The sequence below is a fragment of the Spodoptera frugiperda genome, chromosome 26 (assembly GCF_023101765.2).
Source record: "Spodoptera frugiperda isolate SF20-4 chromosome 26, AGI-APGP_CSIRO_Sfru_2.0, whole genome shotgun sequence".
Lineage (NCBI taxonomy): Eukaryota > Metazoa > Arthropoda > Insecta > Lepidoptera > Noctuidae > Spodoptera > Spodoptera frugiperda.
Genome location: NC_064237.1, coordinates 5,603,866 through 5,625,722, shown reverse-complemented (window position 1 = coordinate 5,625,722; position 21,857 = coordinate 5,603,866). Strand labels below are relative to the sequence as shown.

General features: G+C 33.9%; 1 protein-coding gene across 1 annotated transcript in view; it reads right to left on the bottom strand.

Moving 5' to 3' along the window:
- Positions 1 to 14,471, bottom strand: part of LOC118281868 (heme peroxidase 2) — a 45,569-nt gene extending 31,098 nt beyond the window's left edge. Inside the window, exon 1 of the mRNA XM_050705041.1 lies at positions 14,193 to 14,471. Within this exon, the coding sequence (XP_050560998.1) occupies positions 14,193 to 14,209 (17 nt within the window). The 5' untranslated portion in view covers positions 14,210 to 14,471. The remainder of the gene's footprint in view (positions 1 to 14,192) is intronic.
- Positions 14,472 to 21,857: the final 7,386 nt, after the last annotated feature.

Here is a 21,857-nt window from a genome sequence, read left to right as displayed (position 1 = left end):
TTCTTAATTTGAAAATTATCGCCAGTTCTAATTTTAAACTTATTTGTATTGCTCATAAAAAAATATTTTATTCAAAATTAATTGAAGGCAAATATTTATATTATATTTTTTTTTCGTTCACCAAACATGGCTGATCCATTTTCCATGTACTTTAATTGACCGTATTGGAACAACAAAAAGTTGTGCACGTGATTGGAACGCACAGTGATGACCTCACGAGCCGGACACCTGTCGACCTTTACATCTAGACATACCACATCCTGAATGCTTCTTCACTACTACGATACACATGTGAATATGTAGTTATCGTAATTATATTGTCAGGAAACGACTATATTGTACTCGCACTCTTTTCATACGCCACATATGGACTAGTTAAACTGAGCTGCCGGCATCGATCACAAATAAATTAATTGTTGACATTTAAACATCGTATGGATGTGATTAATTGGATGTGTTCTTTAAATAGTAACGGGCTTTTTAATGATTCGGATATGTTTTGTTGTTTTTCTTAGAGATTTCTCAGATGTTTAGTATGTTGAATAATGTTTTAGTAGTTTATTCAAACAATATACTCTATAAAAGATTATTAGTTTAGAACGGATGTTTGTTATGGTTCTTCTTATGCAAAAGTATCATAGACTATGGCATGCATACAATTATCATAATAATACCACATTACATGTAGATATTTTTAGTCTCGGCAATTGGAGAGAAACCACGGTTTACGTGCGAGTAAAAAAATGGACTCTACATAAATATATTTTTTATATTCTCCATCTAACGTCAGTCATATGTCTATCATCGGAATCTTCATTAAAATGTGACGTGAAATTTTTGCAAAAATGAATTCTAAACAAATTAGAAATTTTAAGTCATTATAAAGTCAATGTTTCACTTTAAACGTAATTTAATAACATAGCAAATTCACATTAAGCCTCGAATAATTTTATTTTGGCAGTTTCAAAACAGACTATGAATATTTAGGCATCTCATTGAATGCGAGTATCTCCTAAGCTTAGAGTTTAATGCCCGACTCTTATGTTGATTATATTTATTGTGACACAAATAATGTATCATTGGTTGGGGACGCCACTTTTTTTACCAATATTTGACAACAGATTAATTGCTTGTCGTGTAGTAGATACTTTTTGCTTAGCATAAAAAGGCTGATTCGCAAGTTAATGTTTCCGCATTATGCGTGTTTCGGTGACGTAAGGTAATGTGTTTACGTGCATGCGGGTCTTGGGCAACCACTAAGTAGTATGTATCACGAGAAACCCCTGGTGATGTTTGTTTTTGTGTAAAGTACAATGTAAAAAATACATTATTAAAGTTAATGCAGTAAATAAAAGTAATATAAAAAATATATATAAAACCTTTTTACAATAATTTTATTTCATTACTGGCCACTTTTCTTCTTTCTTAATTACCTATGTTTTATAAAGTATATTTTTTTAATTTCAAATAAAGAACTTTGATAATAATATATTATTTCTATTTTGTTTCATTACAATCACTTTCAGTTTCAATCTGTGATTAAATAATTTTACTTCCTTATACAAACATACACGTAATTCACTTAGTGCTCTTCAATGAAATTAAATGAAGAGGGATGTGGTAAGTTGCTCAACAGACGAATAAATAAAAACCGAAAGTAAATATTTGCTTAATTGTGAAGCGGAAATCTACCACAATCATCGATCTTAACGCTTGATCAAACCGCGGTGACCAAGTTAACGCTAAGACGCCTATCATCACGTGACGGTAACCCTACCAAATTAAATTTAACACTCCCAGTACGGTGTGGTTATCGGATAAATGTTCTATAGGCCACGCCAATTAACGTAGACTCAGTGTGGCAACGCGCTTGCGAAAACTGCCGGCTCGGGGAAAAACGGTTACCTAATCTACCACAATGTGATGCTAGGTTGCCGGTTCGAACGTGTGAGACATTCAAAAGTGAAAATCAGTATTGATAATTATGTATGTATGTGTCACACGCTTTTGTGAGGACGCGGGCTACGAATGTCGAAGGTGTAACGACCACCTCTGCCAATCATTCAATGATAGGTAGACGTCTTGACTAAAAAAATATCACATTGCATCTTCAGCTATTAACACAAACTGGTTAATTATCCAGGAGTATTTATTCTAAGTTAATATCTATACAAGAATGCTGATGAATAATTTAGTTTTGTTTTTTTATTTAACGTTAACATAACATTAGGATTTTCTCCGGTGTCGTGGGTGCGTTTACAAACATACAATTTCACATACACATAATATATGCATACATAATAGATAAACATAGGTAGATTACCTTAATTGTAGATTTAGCCATACTATACAGCAACTTGGCCAATTGCCTAATTGAATTTATACCTTCCACAATACACGATACACGTTGAAATTTGATCTGCCAGAAAAGTGAAAATTTATAGCGTAGTAAAGGGCCTCGATGTATAAATATTAGCCTACAGGCTCATAAAGAACTAATGATGTAACTTATGTATGTTTATTTAAATAAATTAACAGGCATTAATATTCTTAAGTAAATGCTTGGGATGGGAGTGTTAATATATTAATTTAAAGAACTCATAAAGTAAAGACAAAGACATGTTTTATGTGTTACCAAGGTTTTATTTTCCATTATGAGATAACGCAACCATATGATGAATTATGCTGATCATTCTGTAATAACTTTACCATTGGTCATTGCATCTTATCTTCTGTCTTTGTTTACGATTTTACGAGAGAATTGTAGACTTATAGAAGTGAGTTGGTTCTATTTTATGAGACAACAAATTGATAAAAGGAAATAATTATATGTCGAAGTTATTACTACATTATACAATTTATAGGACTTACTGCCGTAATCAGAGACGTTTAAAGATTACTTAAACTATTCCTTAGTAACGATTTTGTTCTGAAAACTATTGCTAAGGACTGGGTTAAGTAACCATTAAATGACTCTGAGTACGGCTGTGAGACATTATGTAGTTGTACACAGATGTGGGTATACGTGGGTAAACATTAATCAGTGACTCGATTTACAAAAATCTATGTTGAGCTCTTGTCTGTCGACATAATAAATTTTTCAAAGAAAATGCAATAAATAATACATTCTATACTAAAATAATAACGCAATAAAATAATACATTCCGTACTAAAGAGTCACCTTTTCAAAATCAACTCTCTTACTTAAGCACTAAGAGTTAGTTTTTTTTTTGTTTGGGACATACGGTAATTAATACGATGTCGTCAAAACCATTGAATATTGGCGGAACCTTGAATATTTCCTTTTAACCTTGGCGTGCAAAGCTGCACAACTTTTAGCAGCCGGTATTACTGGTGAAATAGTAGATTGACCAACCAAAAAATATTAAAAATAGACTCGACTTATGTCGGTATAAAGTTGACGTTTAGTCTAATTTATAATTGTTTATGATTTCCTTAATTTTATTCTAGCTCATTTAGAGAAAAAACGGCAATATGTGACGTGCTATTTTTTTAAATAACATACAATAACATCTAGTCTGGAATTTTTTCATGTGTCGTGGGTGTGTTTACAAATATAAGTTCACATGCACATGTCACCCAGACCCGAAACAACAATTTATGGATCACACAAAGAGTTGCTCCGTGCGGGAATCGAACAGGCTACATGTTCCACGGCAGCCAGTTGCAGGAAAATAATGTTACATCATAGTAAATTTTACCAATAAAAAAGAAAAACATTATGAATAAACCAATTAATTTCTATTTACATAAGTAATTCGCCAATAGTTTGTCAATAAATATTTGCTTAGCAATAAGTTGATAGGTATTTTAAGAGACACTTCTAACTGATAGTCAAAGTCGGAGCGGTCAAATACCAATACCAATATTACCTAAGTAACTCGTTTCTTCGAAGAGGAACTACGTTACGCAACATAGTTTAACAACAATTGTTGATAAGTGGTTTCTTCACATTAATTTTCTGCCTGATGATCCGATGCTAATGGTATTAATGGGGCTCAATAAACATACTTTCTCAAGGCTATTATTATTTCTATAATAAGACCTTTTATATCCATCCTCTGCATTTAATTTCATCTCCTCGAGTTTGTGTAACTGCCGATTTCAATAACTTATCTCATTCCAAAATCATTAGATCATTACATTAAGATTGATTTTTGACATTTGTATAGAGTCAAATATATAGGTAAGTTATAGGATATTGTAGCTTATAAGACATCAATCGATTTATTTATAATTTCAAATCACCGAACCACTAATAGATTTACAATTCCAAATCCATTGCTGTATAAAATTGTGTTAAAATTAAATAAATTTTCTTGACATAGGTACTATAAAGATATAACTACGACTATTATTGAGACATTTGTAGACATCACTTTAAGTATACAACTATATTACTTGATATTTATTCATAGACTATCATAAATACGTCATAAGTACATCTGAACAACAAAAATAATATTTAGTTACGAGTCATTAGTTACTAAATACTTTTTAAATCGAAGTGCCAATAACAATTATTGCTGACAAGCGCACAATGCGCCCAGCTTTTAGTTTTTACGTACAAAACGCTTAACTCTTTACACGCACCTTAGATTTCATAGGAGATAACAAACAAATCAATTTAAAAACATTAGAGAACCCGATTGTTTCACAATAATTATAAACAGTGATAAGTTGATGATACATAATTAGCAGTTTCTCACCATTTCAATTTGGTTTCGTGACAAAAATATTGCAAAAAAGTGATGATGGGTCTTCATTAAAACAGGCAATATACAAATGAGAATTAGTTTGTGTTTATTAAGTGTTCGATGACGTAGTGTATTTAACTGTAGAAAACTGTTTTAATGATCATAATAATTTAACATCGAACTCGGGTACATAAATAGTTATAATAGTCAATCAAATCATTCTGAATTGAACTTTAAAATTACGCACCTAAATAACATTCTCGTAAAATAATGCCATTCATTGGTAAATGGATACTTAATATTTAAAGAACCACCTTAGTTTATTTAATAATAGACTTAAACTGTCTATAAATAGACTATAGATTGAGATACCCTATTGTTAATAAAGAGATGAAAAGTGGAAGTTATCGGACGTCTTTATCGTAGCAGACAAATTGAAACAGCGGAAAGCGTCAGCGTAGTTTCTTTGTCTGCCGTTTTTATTAGACGTCTTATTACTACGGTGCTATTGTAATTACTGTCGATAATAGTTTAAACAGAGGTTGATTGGCCTTTGATTACTTCCTAACATGTACATACGTACCGCAGTCGTGACCTTTGGTGAGAACTGACGTCTTATAAAGCGTTAATATGATACTATATAAGACTAATTGGTTTATTTTTACTATTTACTTTGACGTTGTATGAATAAATTGAGTAGTAATTTTAGAAATACTAAAATGGTCTTTATATACGACTTTAGTATTAGTTAGACATTTGTGCAAATGTCAGTAGAGTTGTGTTAAAGATAATTTTCGTATAAATGCGGTTTACGCCTGAGGGCTACGCATTAAGTCTAATTTGTACTGATCGGTTTAACACCTGCAGCAACGTTCGGACAGTCCGACGGGTTAAGTGCTTTACCTAAATGTAACCTTATCCAATAAAAAAATAAACGTTAAAACTAAATAACACGAACTTTAGCGTATTAGAATTAAAATAATCTAACAAAAAACTATTCAAAACAATTCACTGTTCCGCTTTGTATTCATTGCAAAAAATACCCAAACGATTCTACGTCATACCGACAAAGTTGTAAAAAACGGATCCTATTGATGACGTCATATAAAATTTGTGGGGATCCACGCTGTGTTATTTGAAGAATGGTCTACAATATGACGTCACGATACATGAGTAACGTAATTTTGTGGGCCGACACGACCAGCCCCCTTAATATCCACATTTCATTCGTTGATACTCCATAACTGTGTGTGTGATTGGCCAAGACCACGTACGCGGCATAGTTACGAAATTTTCTTCTTCGGGCCATAGTTCAATAGCTTCGGCACGTAGTAATTAGCTTTTGTCTGTTTCCAAAGACAATATGCAATTTAAACAAAGTTTTTTCTAAAGGTGTGGTTTAAGCTTTGTGGTTTAATGTAAAAAATATTTGCTCTATGTGAGAAAATTGTGTGTTTAACTAATATTTGACTTTTGGCTAATTACAATGCTAGCCTTGTGACACTGATGCCGCCGTATGACCATTTGCATAGATAAAAAATACGGAAAAATATTACGGTAAACTTTGTTGGTCGTTTGCACTTTGCACATCCTATGCAAAGTCTACATTGTACGCATATTTTAGGTACATATCTAAAAACTTTATAAACATTTAGGATGTATAATTATTTTCCTTATAATACTCTGTGTACGTGATGCCCAAGGCATAAATGTGCTCCTCTATATTTATGAATGGGCGTAGAATTCCAACGTAAATCATAAGTTACAAAATACTTTTCTTGGCATTGCTGCATTAGAAAGCTTACTTACCTGCAGTTAAATTAAATTTTGTAATCAATACAAATTAACTTGTCGATTTCAAGGGGCAAGTTCATGCTTTTGAATTACTTGTAGCCTTGATTCGGTTGGGTTACTGCTAGGTGATTACAAGATAAGGAAAAGATAAAATATATTAGTGTAACTCCGCCTTTTTAGTTCCGCTCCGATGCAAGACTCACGTAGTGAATAAATAACAGATTCTAAACGTATTAGCTCATCTAAAATTATAAATTGATGATCTACTAAATGATTATTGGATCAATTACAATATTATTTTATTGCCTTGCACGAACACTATAATATATCTTTGGGAACCGGAAGCAAACCTTGCGATCGTTCCGTGTAGTAACGCACGAAAATAATAATGTATCCTATCTTCATTTAATTATGGTTGAAATTAAGACTAACACGCATGTTTTAATGTGTGTACATAAACCGTTATGATAGAAGCATGCGGTAATATTGTGCAATATGTAAGGAAGGAAGAAAATTCATTATTACTGTGTTGTTATGCCGTAGTGATGAGCACGCTCTGTTACCTAACTGTCGGCAAAGCGACCGTAACACTTCGCAGTCGGTCATGCGGCCTTCGACACACACCGGCTTGTGCCTGTACGCATTTTGTTATGCACTGGTAACAATCTAAGAGAAAGGACAATGTCAGTTAATTGAGTTTATTTGACAGTCTACTGCAGTCATGTTGTTATGGAGTTCCGGTTCCAAGGGTGTCAATTGCAGGCTTACTAAAGCCTCGTCCCCACTACGAACATTTGTCGAGCGACATGGTCCCCGGAGACATCGGGCGATGTCGGCCGATGTCGGACGACATCGCCGCGACATTGTTGAAACTGTTCCTTGTCGCACATGCAACAAGGCTTAATACTAACATACAACAAAGCTTGTCAATGATCGGCAATAGAAAAAAATTGAAAAAGATATATCTATTATGTCTATTCTCATCTTTTAGTCTGTTAGTTAAAAACATGTATTGAATACAAACTTCTTGCGTGCGTAAGCTCTAAGTTTGGATAATGCTTAGTACCACAGTCATGTCTTGTTTAACAAAAAAAGAAATACGACAAATTAATGCTTCTGCTTGTGTTGTTTACATTAATTATTGTCATATAAATAACCGTTCGAATTAATTACTTGTAATTTACCTTGGCACAAGTTATGCACACAGAGGATTTACGATGAGTGTCTATACATAATTTATTCCCATACACATTTAGGTACCTATACAATTGAACAGAAACAAACGAAACAATATTTTGTATTTAATATTTAGTTAGATGGAGAAGTACTAAGTCCTTTATGCCGACTTCAGCTAGTTATTAGAAGAGAGACGTTTTTAGACCTTTAATTTGACATTCTGTCTTTTTCAGGGGCTGTTTCAGCTTCGATGTCTGGCCACTGAGTATTATAATCCAAATCTTAAGACTTACTAACGAGAGCATTCAAGTACTAGAAATTTAGTATAATATCATGTTTTAACGAGCGTTTCTTCACACGGATCTTGGCGTGATCTTTAAAAGGTAATGCATCATCATGTACAATCACTTTAATGATAATATTTACTAGGAATCTCATCAGAGTTCCGGTTGTACATACATGTTCTTCCGTGAACTCACGTTTGTATGTGTTTTTGTTGATATAATGAACTTTGGTGATTGACGGCTTCTAAGCTAATGTGTTACGTAACCAACACCTTATGAATGGGTCGAGATTCGTACTAAGATTACTCCCACGTGTATTCGTAATTAATTTTATACAGCGGGTGTATTATTATCTTCGGTCATAGCTCAGGAACTGCAAGGCCTACCAGGTGTAGGCTCTATGACCCCCTAGTGTCTTTGAATTTAATTTTAAACTTCCTTTTGTTTACACGTGTAAACAGATGCCAAAGCTACCCACATGTGTCACTTTTTATAAAGATAAGTAGTAAAACCTCAAAATAAAATACATAAGCGCATGATTTATGTAGAAAACATTAAGTAATTTTTCATTTGAATTGTAAATAATGAGTTTTGGAGTCCATAACTTATCATTTAATAACAGTGACCGCTAAAAACATTCACACAAAGATGCGTGAAGCTATAAATAATTATACAATAGGAGAATAATATTCGAAGTAGCATCATACGTTAATCTGTGGCCATTACTCGACAAAGGCGTAGTGAACGAAAGCGAAGGCGCCCGGGGCTGGAAGAAATCGAAAACTCGTTGCGTAAGCGGAAAGCCGAAGGCTGAGGTCCCATAGTTGCGTAAAGGCGACGCATGCGCAGGACAGTCGTGTGCTGACCTCTGTTTTCGGATAAACAATGGGTCGTTTGTTACTAAACAATTTTAATCGGTGTCATTTTTTAGGTTTACGTACAAATAACAATTTAAGATCGCGTGAGGGAATTTTGTAAATGTAGGTAGGCAGTGTTTATTTTTATAGACAAAATAAAATTAATAGGAACCTACTAGAGACATGTAATAATTTATGGTTCTTAAATCTGCAAGAGTAAATGTAAACAAAGCTATATTATGTGGCAGAAGATGATGAGCTTACACCACCAACATCACTTTTCAAAACACTTCATCCAATTAAACCTTTGACATAGCAACCTCAGAATACTTCACATAGCTTTCGCCTGCTCCAAAAACGTTGGTCTTAATATGTCGCTTAGATTGAAGTCACGCATGCGCGTAATCTGGTGGCAGGAGTTACGCAATAGTGTGTAGACTTCGATGAACTGGCGCGTGCGCCATGTTTCAATTGCGACCTGCATTGCTGCCTGTGTCACGGTGATATTGCGTCAACTTTTGGCTTATCACTTATATGAGCTACATAATGGGTGTTGGTTAGTTTTTATTTGGTAGGGATGGTGTCATCGTCACATCAGTTCTTCAAGAAGTTGACAGATGGGTCTAATCTCGCACTTACCTATACTTAAATAGGTATAACTATGTGATTAGGCCTAGTATTCTGTGAATTTTTAACTCTATCATTAGAACTTCAAACGGGATATTTAGGTATTTTTATTAAATTCTATGAGTTTCCGATATTTCGGCATTGTTGCAAGCGCCATGATCACGGATGAACTGGAGTATATGCGGGTGGATGTTTATAATTTTTAACTCTAAAGGAAATTATGATGAATCGATTATTTTCCTATTTATGGAAGGTTGAAAAATTCATATAAGTACCTAACATATTGATATTAATTAATGATCCAATGACCATAATCACATTAATTAATACAGATATTCTATGTCAGCAAGGTGACATTAAGCTACTCGTAAGATCACAAAGAACAATTTTCGAAATCTTTTAACTTTATAAGGAAAACGGTTGGATATGAATTTTCCTTATAACGCGAATGATATTATTGAGAAAATATGTGTTTACTTCAATGATGAGTTCACCTGACACGGAAAGATTTATAAATGTTGAAATACTATGTTATTAAAGGTAAGTATTATTCAATTGCTAATCATGCTATACATTTATTTGCATATCTCTTGTAGCTGTACAAGAAATGTGACTGGATTTTCCCTTATTTTAACTGGGTTTTTATTTTTATGTGGAAATCACGAGTTTTTTTGTATTCTTGGAAAATTTACCTTCAAAATCTTGTCTTGTTATTAATTAATAATAAATTTGTAAGATGAATTTTAATGATTAATTTTCAAAGCATTATCTCTGTTGTTCATTTCAAACAATAGGTACATAAAATGTTGTTGTTGATATTTTTGTCTACGCCTATAGAAATTAAAAACAGTGTAACCACTTCAATAACACGCTATATATGATTTTAACTTTACTTTAAAATTAAAACTTGCTTAGGTAAGTAAATTCAACACACAGACATACAACCTGTCACTAAAAGCTCTATACTCATTCACATACATTATATAACTCAGCGATGAGGAAGACAGGTCATCCAGGCATCCACGTTTAATTATCCGACATAAAAGAAGTACTTATATAACCTAACATGTTATTTAAATGCTAGTTTCTTACTGGCAACACTTGACTGTACGTACATAAGGTTTCTTTGAGAAATATCTTAGGATGGTATGTGGTGGTCACGTGGATTCAAATGGTATTTTGCAATGGAGTTTGTATTGCATAGCAGAGTAGTATGTTAGGTTAGGTTATAGAAGTAGGAACATACAATAAATTTTACTCCTATACGACCTACACCTACTGATTTTCTTTAGAAAGCTTTTATAAATATTAACCATAGATTATTTTTTTTGAGGGGAAATATCATCACATTCGAGAAGGAGTGTTATACTTTTACTAATTAAAAACCACCCCGTTCCTACTACTGCTTTTCGAGTCGGAGTCCCGGTAAACCCGCTATATTATTTTATGTAGTCCGCAGTTCTGGATTAACTATATATTAATATAAATTTTCACAAAGAAAATCTCATCAATTAATTGAATAATAAATCGCAATAAACTATTTAATATAACTGATCTGCTATTAATGTCATATGAATCCACATAACACCTGCGGTTAGCCACAGTTCAATCATTTCAGATATTTCATTCCGCACATTCCTACTAGCAATCATAGGTATAATTTTATAACTTAATAATATATGTATATAGTTTTTTTTACAACTTTGTCTAGAGTAAAATGTTATTAGTTTAATTATTGTTAGTTAGTTTTTGATAATGAGGAACTCAAGGCATTCAAGTTAGTACGCATATCCTGCATTAAGTTATAATTAAGCTTTTATAATTTGTTTACACTAATAAAACAAATGTTTAATGATAGTATGTAGAAGGTATAGTACTAAAACCGATCTTATTAAATAAAATAAAATGATTCAGTCAGTAAGGGGTTAAATGCTAGATTATCGTTTAAAATATAATTTCAGGACAAACATAAGTAAGCAAAATACGAGTATGATATAGGTAAAGCCGCGAGCCATGGGTTAGAGTGTCATAAAAGTAATTTAACTACACTATAAGACAAATATTGACACTACTAACATATTTTACAATTATCCAATTATAATTAATAACAATAATTACTGCTTGAGGTGTTTTAGTGGTAATTTTGCAACCAATTACCTCTTAGACTTAAGTAAACATATATGTATACCCACCATGCTAAAATATAATGTCCTTGACATAAATAAATATGCCGTATTGATTCTAAAACCCATTTTCAATACATTAGCACATATACTATAATAATACAAATATACATGTATATTTGGTGTAAAAAGCCAGTTAACAAAGTAAATCTAATTATTATCTAAAATAGAGTCTAATGTTTACCGTATGGGGAACATTCTTATGTCTTTTTTTATTCCACATCCTTGTTATCGTCTTTACTAACAATGTACCAAAAATGAGCATAATCGGCCCAGTAGTTAAGCCAAAACGTGTATTTTTCTTTCTGAGTAAATGTGAACTAGGTACAAGCTTATATGTTTCAGTTACATGCTTCAAGTACCGATGTTTCAGGTTTATAATATACTGACAAATTAAAAATATATTCTTTATAAAACTAAAAAATAATGTTCAAAATAAATTAAATTAGTATCTAAGTAGTCTAAGTTAAACTCCAGGTGCGCGTGTGCAGTAAAACAAATACCTATATATCAATATCAATAGGAGTGGACAATTGTTAAAGTTGTTTAACCACATGACTAAAGTCGTAGCATTTGTTTTTTGGCAAAAATAGATTTAAGGAAAGGTCACAAGAAGTCATTCGTTTTACTTCCAAAGTTTTAGATTTGCTCAGCAACAGCTAAATATGGAGGTTTGACCTATCCCTATTAGGACAAAAGGTTCGCTCACATTATATGGAAACCATGCACCACCAAGTGCTAAAATAGGTAATTGTTACTTTAAAATGTTATTTGTATAATACGTATTGTAACGTGCGTTTACATACATACATGTAAGTTATCCATTAAATCATCAAATAAAAATTATCATCAGTATATTATAAAACAATTGACAAAAAAGAAACAAATTAAAACACCATTAATCCGCACTGTTAACCTTTTTATCGAACGCCTTTTAATGACCTTGTAAGGGCGTTTACCCGTCTCTGAAGTGATATATTAAAATAATTTAATTATGAATAAAAACAACTTCATGTCCTTATACCATATTAGGTTGTTTTGTTACATTCTTGGCATAAAGGCTTAAGCGGACGATTACGGATGTTCGTCTACGACCTACGTGAAAAAACAAGATTCCATCTTTATATAGCATAATATGAAATGAATGAACGACTGGTTCGCAACAGAAATGGTTCGAGAACTAGGAAATAACCTGTACTAAGTGAGATGAGTTAGTTCAGCGTCTATTCAGTACATAAGCAAGTTGAAGACATGACCCGTCGTTATACAATATCTTGCTTCTTACAAAACCAAAAAGAGGTTGTCAACACTGAAATCGTCATTATTTAGTTTTAACAATTTTCCTCTTACATACAATTTTTTGATGCAAGAAGTTAACATAATCAAAACGAGAATTAGGTACTTAAACTTTGATCAACACGTGACTTTAGGTAGTATGGAAGACAACGTGCTTTTGTGAATTTTATATAGTTTATTTATAGCTAAAAAACAGTTCCTTTTAAACATATATGCACATGTCTAACTATTACGTAGACTTACATAAATGTTCTTCCAATGTTTACAATGCTGCACGCGACTCCAAATATTGCTTTAGTCACACATCACTTTCCACGTTCGAGAACACATATTTTTATTTAAATAGCGAGCTTCTCATGTATTCTGTTAAATAACTTATGCAGTAGGAAATAACATTATGTAATTCATAAGTGGAAGAAATCGTAATAAGACTTCAATTTAAGTTGTCCAGGAAATGGTTTTTGAAATACTAGGACATATGTCGTTTAAGGGCTTTATTATAGGCTAGACTTGTCTGAAGACCTAGCTCACTAGGTCACAGGTGAATTAAACCTAAAGTTCACCAGTTACCTACTTAAAATAAAGTAATTTTAACCAACAAGGTTGCAGCAATAAGGTCGATTGCAGTCAAGCGACTGTTACTATTTGGTCGTCTCCAACAAGACAAAAATGATTTGGAGACAAAAGTTGGCAAACATGTTGCGGAAAACTCGTTTGCGGACTTTGAAATATATTAGATTCTTTACATTTGTGGCATAATCGTCTGTCTATACTTTAGCAAAAATTTTCATTAGGCTATAGATAATTTGTGAAGTGTTAATTAATAACAAATGGTACATGACCTCGTCATTTGGGACACTACCATTTGATTAACAACGAAATAATTATAGCCAACTAGTCTCTATGATCATGTTATAAGTTAACATTTGAATATTGTAGCGAGTTGAACTTGCAGCCTCGATTGGCATTGTCCTACATTCAATAAAGGAGAGGAATTTAGCAGTTGATTTGACACTTCGTAAGTACTTGAGTTTGCGGATCTTTAGAGATCTATTGATAGATATAGAGAGATATATTGATGGAACATAGCTTTGATAGTGATGGTGATGAGTGTAGCGAATGCTCCATGACCTAAGACCCTATATGACCCTTTGCAATTTGGAAATCCCTTTAATAATATTTGCATCTTGGGCATATTGACGTATGTTTGCTAATTCAAGCTATGTAGAAATCACTTGTAAAAAATAACCAACTTACTTTTTAATAGTTCCCATGCTGTTGACAATAGGCACCTGAATAATTTTATTCAAAAAACATTAATTCGAACAGAACAAAGAGCACGACTAGTTTGAACGAAATCACTTTTTGTTGATCGAACGGTCGAATGTCGATTTTAGATATTGAATTTTTATCGCGATTTTCGCGGGAGCGGTTGGCGAGCGCGCTCCGTTCGCCACGAACGTGCTGGCTCGACGGTAATGACGGAATGAGGCGGAATGAGGCTGCCGTCTGGAGGCTCCCTCAGCTGTACAGCAACCGCCGGCCGCGCCGCGCGCCGCCAGCGCAGCGCCCGGAGAGAAAGTTAAGTTATCAAACTCCGCGGTTACGTTTGGCGATGACGCTATCTTCCCAGGCGGTTGCGTATTCGGTGACAAAATCAAATTTTCGCGTACCTGCGACATTTTATGCGCTACTGACACGGTGAACGTCCATCGTTATGGCGTCCCACTTTACCGGTGCCTGTTGTTTATTTACATTCTGCCTTTGGCGATAACATATTAAATGTTGCTCTATTACCCCGTGTATTAAAATGTTCTGTAAAAGGAGATGTAATTTGCATGTCAGTTGAAAAGGTTGAATTAATTAATATTGTTAAATAATTTACGAGTTCATAAAACCTTAAACTAAGACGAGACCTCATTTCAGTTTTATAAACTACTAGAATGATAAATTATTGAATAGAGTCTAGTCCACAAGAGGCCAATGTAACCTCTACATTTATTTTCAGTCAAAATATTTATTAAAATCCTATTAGTTTTATTTTTATAATTTACATATTGATTCCGATATTGTTTTTTTGAATTATCAAATGAATGTCATCCATAAACTTCAATGTCCTCAATAAAACCGGGTAGTATTATGTTTATAGTTATTATGTAATCTACGGGTTAATATTTATTCGATTGTAAGCGGTGACCGCACAACTTTCACTTTTGCGAATGTGGGTAGGTTGTTAAGAAAAGTCATATGATAAACGTAAGTACGTACATATACGAACATAATTATGTAGTGTGGGAATATTCCCTACATTTAGGTCAATTACAAAACTATATTGTTCGCAGTGGCTAATACGGACTAAGAAATGTATGAATTGTTTATTGTGAAGGAAGTTCAAGGCTAGATATTGTGACATTTTGTTATTTTTCGTTCATATTTATCTAATTTATAACTGGTATTTACATTAATGGATGCTTAACTAATAATACATGTCGTAAATATATCATAAACCTATATTATTAATAAATAGTCAATAATAAAAATATTGTATGGGTGCCTTTTTATTTTGATGATGGAATCAAATCTTGAAAAGAAACTTACCTAGCTTTTAGTAGAAAAGACTTGGGAGTATGGTATTATTTAATTTTATCTTACTAAAATCTCTCTGATGGTTACCATCAACACTTCTAACGCACCGGGTCCTCATTATAACCCAGGTTCAGAGTCCCCTCACTGTATAAAGCATACGACTTTTCAAACTAAGGCAGTAATTTTCTAGAATATCTCGCATTTCTGTTAGTACTCACTACATAGTAACAAGTAGTTGCAATAGAACAGTTTATGTAAATATCAGCTATTGCAATGTTTAGACACAGCACGTGATTGTAAAGCTTTAATTCCATCGAACGATAGGCGTAAAGCGAGCTGAACGATGAAAGGAGAAGTAACTAACTGTTTAAAAACAATATTCAGATTTTATGAGGTCATTTCATAGAAAGCTTTTAAAAATAAAAAACAGAAAATACTAGTGAAGATCAAGTAGGACTCAGATAATTATCTTATTGAAAAGTAAAGAAATAAGTATTTTTCTTTTCAGGTTTTTGTGATTATGCATACAGATTATGAATCTTACTAATATTATAAAGCTGAAGAGTTTGTTTGATTGTTTATTTGTTTGTTTGAACGCGCTAATCTCCGGAACTACTAGTTACACATACAAGGGCAGTCAATTTTTCTCCAGTGGTGGTACAATTATTATGTTTTGTAGCATTAGCACTTTATTTTAGTGGAGTACAGTCTTTAGGTTAGGTTCAAGCAAGCGCTACGGGTGCGCGCGGCGGCGTTGCTAATGTTTAAAGCATTGTGGAAGGTTCAAAATAACGTGTCAAATCTTATTCAAGGATTTATGCAATAAGTAATTTAATTATTTAATAACGCAACAACAACAATTAAAGTCGACATCCTTCGACTTTACGTGGCTTACTAGGAAGTCAAATACTAAAGTCGTGTTTGGATATACGTATAGGATGTTTAAAGCTTGTATTGAAAGGTTTGGGTATCAATAATGTTTTGAACGAGTTGAATGTACCTAAATAACGAATATTTAAATCAGGAAAATAGAAAGTAAACATGCATCCTTAAAGTAACAATAAAAGTAAACAAAAACCTTGATTATTGATGTACACGAGACCGTGTCAAGTTCGGTGCATAGGTAAGGATGAGGATTTTGGAATTTTTGTTTTCATAATTGTCACTGAACAACGGAGCAAGTTTAAAATTGGACCTGCTGCCATACAAAATGCTAATAGCTACCAGTGTTTAGTTACACTTCTACTTTTCACACTATGCCAATATAGCAACCCATTCACAAACCAAACAATTTTGAGCTAAGCATTCACACACTGACTTAATGTATTGCCATTGAAATGAACACTCCACTCAACGAAAGTTCAGTACAGGACACTAGTAAATGTTACCTGACATAATCATGGGGCTTGTTACACAATTGTCAAGAGTCCACTCCTTGTGATTACTGAGTGAAAGTGGCTGGAGCTTCCAAACCTGTCTGATGACGTCACAGCTTAGCTCAGCAGGCAAACAATCGAACGTGCATCTCCCACGCACTTAATTAGGATTCGGACATCTGCGAATTGTTATTGGGTACCTTTTGTAGTTTGGCAAAGGTGAAAGGTAAAAATGTGTCACATGTATTGTTCGCAGAAGGAATCAACAGGGGTCCTTAGCATATATTAATTAGTTATTGTGTTAGTGTCACTTTAGGTGAGGTGAGCTTATTGCCAAGCTATAGAATGTATGTTTAAGTTCCTACTAAGACAAACAATTTAGGCGTTGTATCGCCTTTTCTTCTAAACGTGTCAAGGATCAATCTGACTTCAAAACAAATACTATAAGAAAATAAGTGATAGTGATTGGTGAATGCTTAGTATTCACCAATCTTCTCACACTAATAAAGCTAGCTAATAAAGAGAGTCTTTCATTCATTTCATTATCAGCACTCCTAGTGCCAAATTCATTGTCAATGCTCAATGTTTGCTAAATTGTCAAGTTAGTAGAGTGTAAAGTATTTTGTCAAGTAAGCTTTCATTTCCATCAAGTATAGGGTGTGGCTGAGGTTAGCCGGAAGACATCAGCTATAGGAAACAAACAACCTCACGAAAGGGCAAACGACTTCCTAACTTCATAATCCCAAGTCAACGTTGCTGTGTTTTAAAGCAGAAAGAAAAATGAAAATATTTTTTGCCAATTATGTTGATAGGTGGCACGAGTGGCAAATACTTAGTAATAAACATTTTCAACAGAAAAAAGAAATATGCCATCATACTTTAGCGAAATCTGAAACTGCCTAAAACTATTATAAAACACCGCAATCTCCCTAATCCTCAACAATTCTTAAATTCTTGAATCCCTCCAAAAGGCCGATAATGCACTTGTAACGCCTCTAGTATTTCGGGTGCCTACGGGCGGCACCGATTGCTTACTATCAGGTGATCCATCTGCTCATACTGCATAAAATAATAACAATAAAACGTCCTACCCATAATATGATCTCCGATGCCACAAGGGAACATACCTATACATAGTATACTGAACACATTACCATTCTTTATGTCACGCAGCCGGGTTAAAAATACAGTTATTGATAGTAACAGTAACAAAATACAAACAAACGTTCCAACTTGTATACCTTAACTTTGTAACTTATATTTGTATCAGAGATTTCTCAACTGCGAAATATCATGATGATGTGAACCGGTGAGTAATCGAGATTTCCAATTTTGAAATATCGATTCGTAGTAACAATACCTATAAACGTTTCTAACAACCCAACATTTATGTATTTTAGGAACTCTTTCACAAATATTATAACAGCAATTTTATTGACTGCAACTTTAGTTGTAACACGTATTACTTGAATAACGTATTATTGCTAGCAATAATTTGTATTTAAAGAGGTAAATGTAGAAGTAAATGGTAATAAAATATTTATGACTGATGTGTTAATGTCGATGAATTATTTGCTCATAACTTAACACCTAAATCAGGAAGGCATAATATCGGAGGCTTGTAGACTATAATGTAAGACTTTCATCGTTTCATTCAACTCTGTTTACATTTACAAGGCATGCTTTTTTTTGAGGGGAAATATCATTCAATGAGTTGTCTTACCTTGGGTGACGCGAGAGAGAGTTTCAGACTCTTACTGACTAACAATGTCAAAAAAATATGAGGTTGAGTGTAGGTACAATCGACAAAGGTAAGCGCAGGGAAAACGACTCCTCCACCCCCAAAAAGGTACTGGCAAAGTTTACATACATAACCGCTATACTCATGGGACAAATGCTTGAGTTCCTTTTATGTAGGTATATAATGCAACTGAAAAGAACTTTCAACAAAAAAACGTAAAAGTATCGATATTTCAACACCCCTGATTCACACTTTGACCTAACTTTCTCGATCACATGATTTACAGCTGAAATCGTAAACCGATTTATTTACAACTTTCCAAAAACAAATATTTACAAACAATACCATTACACATGCAACAAACTTTCAGAACATTTAGAAAAACAGTATCGAGAGATATTTCGCGAAAATATTCATTGAAGATAACAAAGAGTCATCGTCGTAAACAACGACTGCGTAATTCCAACGCCATTATGTATTTGGTTTAAGACAATATTGACCGAAAATTTCACTTTCTTACCACGTTTTGGCGAACAAAACGTACATACATACATACGCGAACCAAAGACCAGTATATCATGGTCTCGCTTTTGTATTTACATCTTTTGTATTACCTCACAATTTTGACGGAAAAAATCAGAAAACTACGATTTCGGATTTTTATTGCATATCTTTCACAAAAATGTGTAATCGTGTTAACAAATTTTGTGCAAACGTAACATTATATGTACCAAATACATCTGTCTCTCGTGGCATTTGAACAAACTCGTGCAATTCGTCAAGCTTTCGAGCGGTCGCGTAAACCTTCAGCTTTGTTTTCCTATTGTTTTTTTGAGGAGGGAATGTTAATGTGCCTTCTACATCCATCTTCTTCATAGTGTAAAACCATCCCAATACAAGGTTACTATGGAAAATGCTTCTGTAAAAACAGAGTGATAGTGAACGGTGGCTAGAGATCGTCGCGCGATTCCGAGTACCATCAGTGTCTTTGGAGGAGCGAGCGAGACTGGGATGACGTCTCTTCCTTCTGCGAAGCAGTCATGCTAGCAAAGACGGAGGCGGGGCACGTGAGGGAATGAACCTCCTCACACCCCGACTATCGCGAGAGATAGTCCGGGTGTCGGGGATCGCGCAAAGTACTCTGATCCGTAAGTAGGTCTGTAGACGGCGAGCAAGGGTAGCTTCCGCCCGAACAGAACTAGACCCGTGCATGCCGCGCGTCGCGTTCCGCGCGCGCCTCAAAGAGCCATCAGAATACCTCAGGTGGTGTCTAGTATGGCTGATGCCTGATCCGGAGCTGCGGACTACCTAGCGGGATTACCGAGGCTCCAGCTCGAAAAGCAGGACTAGGAACAGGGTAGTTTTTAGTCAGTAAGAGTCTGACACTCCCTCTCGCCTCACCTAAGGCGAGAGAGGTCATTGGATAGGATTGAATGATTTTGCCACCTTAAAAAATAAAAAAGGTTTATAAATTATCTTCAAATAAGAATATATAAGTATCTACGTATTTAATTAAAACAAAATTCTACATTTTTCTTATAACATTGTAGATGTCTTATCAAATATAAACATTATTAACTTATTTGATTGTTATTCATAGTAGAATGTTTTAATTTATATATTTTTTTTAATTGTCAATGTACCATTAAATCTTACGCTACATGAGTTAATTGTAATAAATAGCTCAAAATTGTGCATAATGATGAAAAACTATAACTAAATTTTTTGATTCGAGTTTTTTTAGTTTATTGCGTTTTTTCAGAACATGTTCCATAGTAACGTTTATTTTTTTTTACACTATCGAAAAGTAGAGATTTCAACGAACAAAAAGCCCACCGAACTTTATAAAAAATCTGATATTTTGACGCGTGAATTTTCGATTGAAAATTAGGATAATTTTTCGGTATTTAATCAATAATTGATAAAAAAATTAATTTTTCAATTCCAAAAAAATACAATGTATTTGGTACATATTAAGTCACGGTTTCACAAAATTTCGTTAAAAAATAAATATTTTTGTGGAAGATAACAATAAAAAACCGAAATCGTAGTTTTTTGATTTTTTCACAAAATTTTGAGGTAATACAAAAAAAGTGTAAATACAAAAGTTGTAGATCTTTTTATTACCTACAACTTTGCCGTTGAACTTTTTTTTATAGGACTTGTAGTTTCGCCGAAAATTGCGATAAACCGATTTTTCCTCTTAAAACCTCCCTCCCCCCACTTCCCGAACTCGGATGGAGTGGAATTTTTATTTTTTTCCATTTTTAGCATATTCTCTTCCATTTCCAATAGGTTTCATTCTACTATAAATTTCTTTTACTTTTTACCTTTATTAGAGGTATCTGCACTGGCCTAGTAGTAGCACGGAGTCTGGATACGTACCCGGTATATGGCAATAGGCTCACCACCTATTACATGGGACTTACAACATAAATTGTGAAAAGTGGGTGTACACAGTGGTATTACATGCCATAATGTGCACCTCTGCCTACCCCTTCGGGGATTAAAGGCGTGACGATATGTATGTATGTATGTATAACTTTCCAAAAACAAATATTTACAAACCAAACCTTTACACTCGCAACAAACTTTCAGAACATTTAGAAAAACAGTATCGAGAGATATTTCGCGAAAATACTCATTGAAGATAACAAAGAGTCATCGTCGTAAACAACGACTGCGTAATTCCAACGCCATTATGTATTTGGTTTAAGACAATATTGACCGAAAATTTCACTTTCTTACCACGTGCTTTGGCGAACAAAACGTACATACATACATACGTGAGCTATACAAAACCAGCATATCATGGTCTCGCTTTGTATGACCTTTCCGCACACTTGACGGTCAGATTATACTGGATATGCATAGCTTGATGTGTAGTCGTGTTACATATGCACTAACATTAGGTACCTTTACTCTCTATGTCTCTCGTGGCATTTGAACAAACTCGTGCAATTCGTCAAGCTTTCGAGCGGTCGCGTAAACCTTCAGCTTTGTTTTCCTATTGTTTTTTTGAGGAGGGAATGTCATCTAGTGCCTTCTACATCCATCTTCTTCATAAAAACCATCCCATTACTAGGTACTTCTGCTTCGAGCCAGAGTCCCGGGAACCCGCTAGGTCGTCCGCAGCTCCGAGTAAGGCATCAGCCCTGTTTGGACACATCTGTGGTGGTCTGATGGGTCTTTATTCTTTAAGCAGTACACACTTGCTTT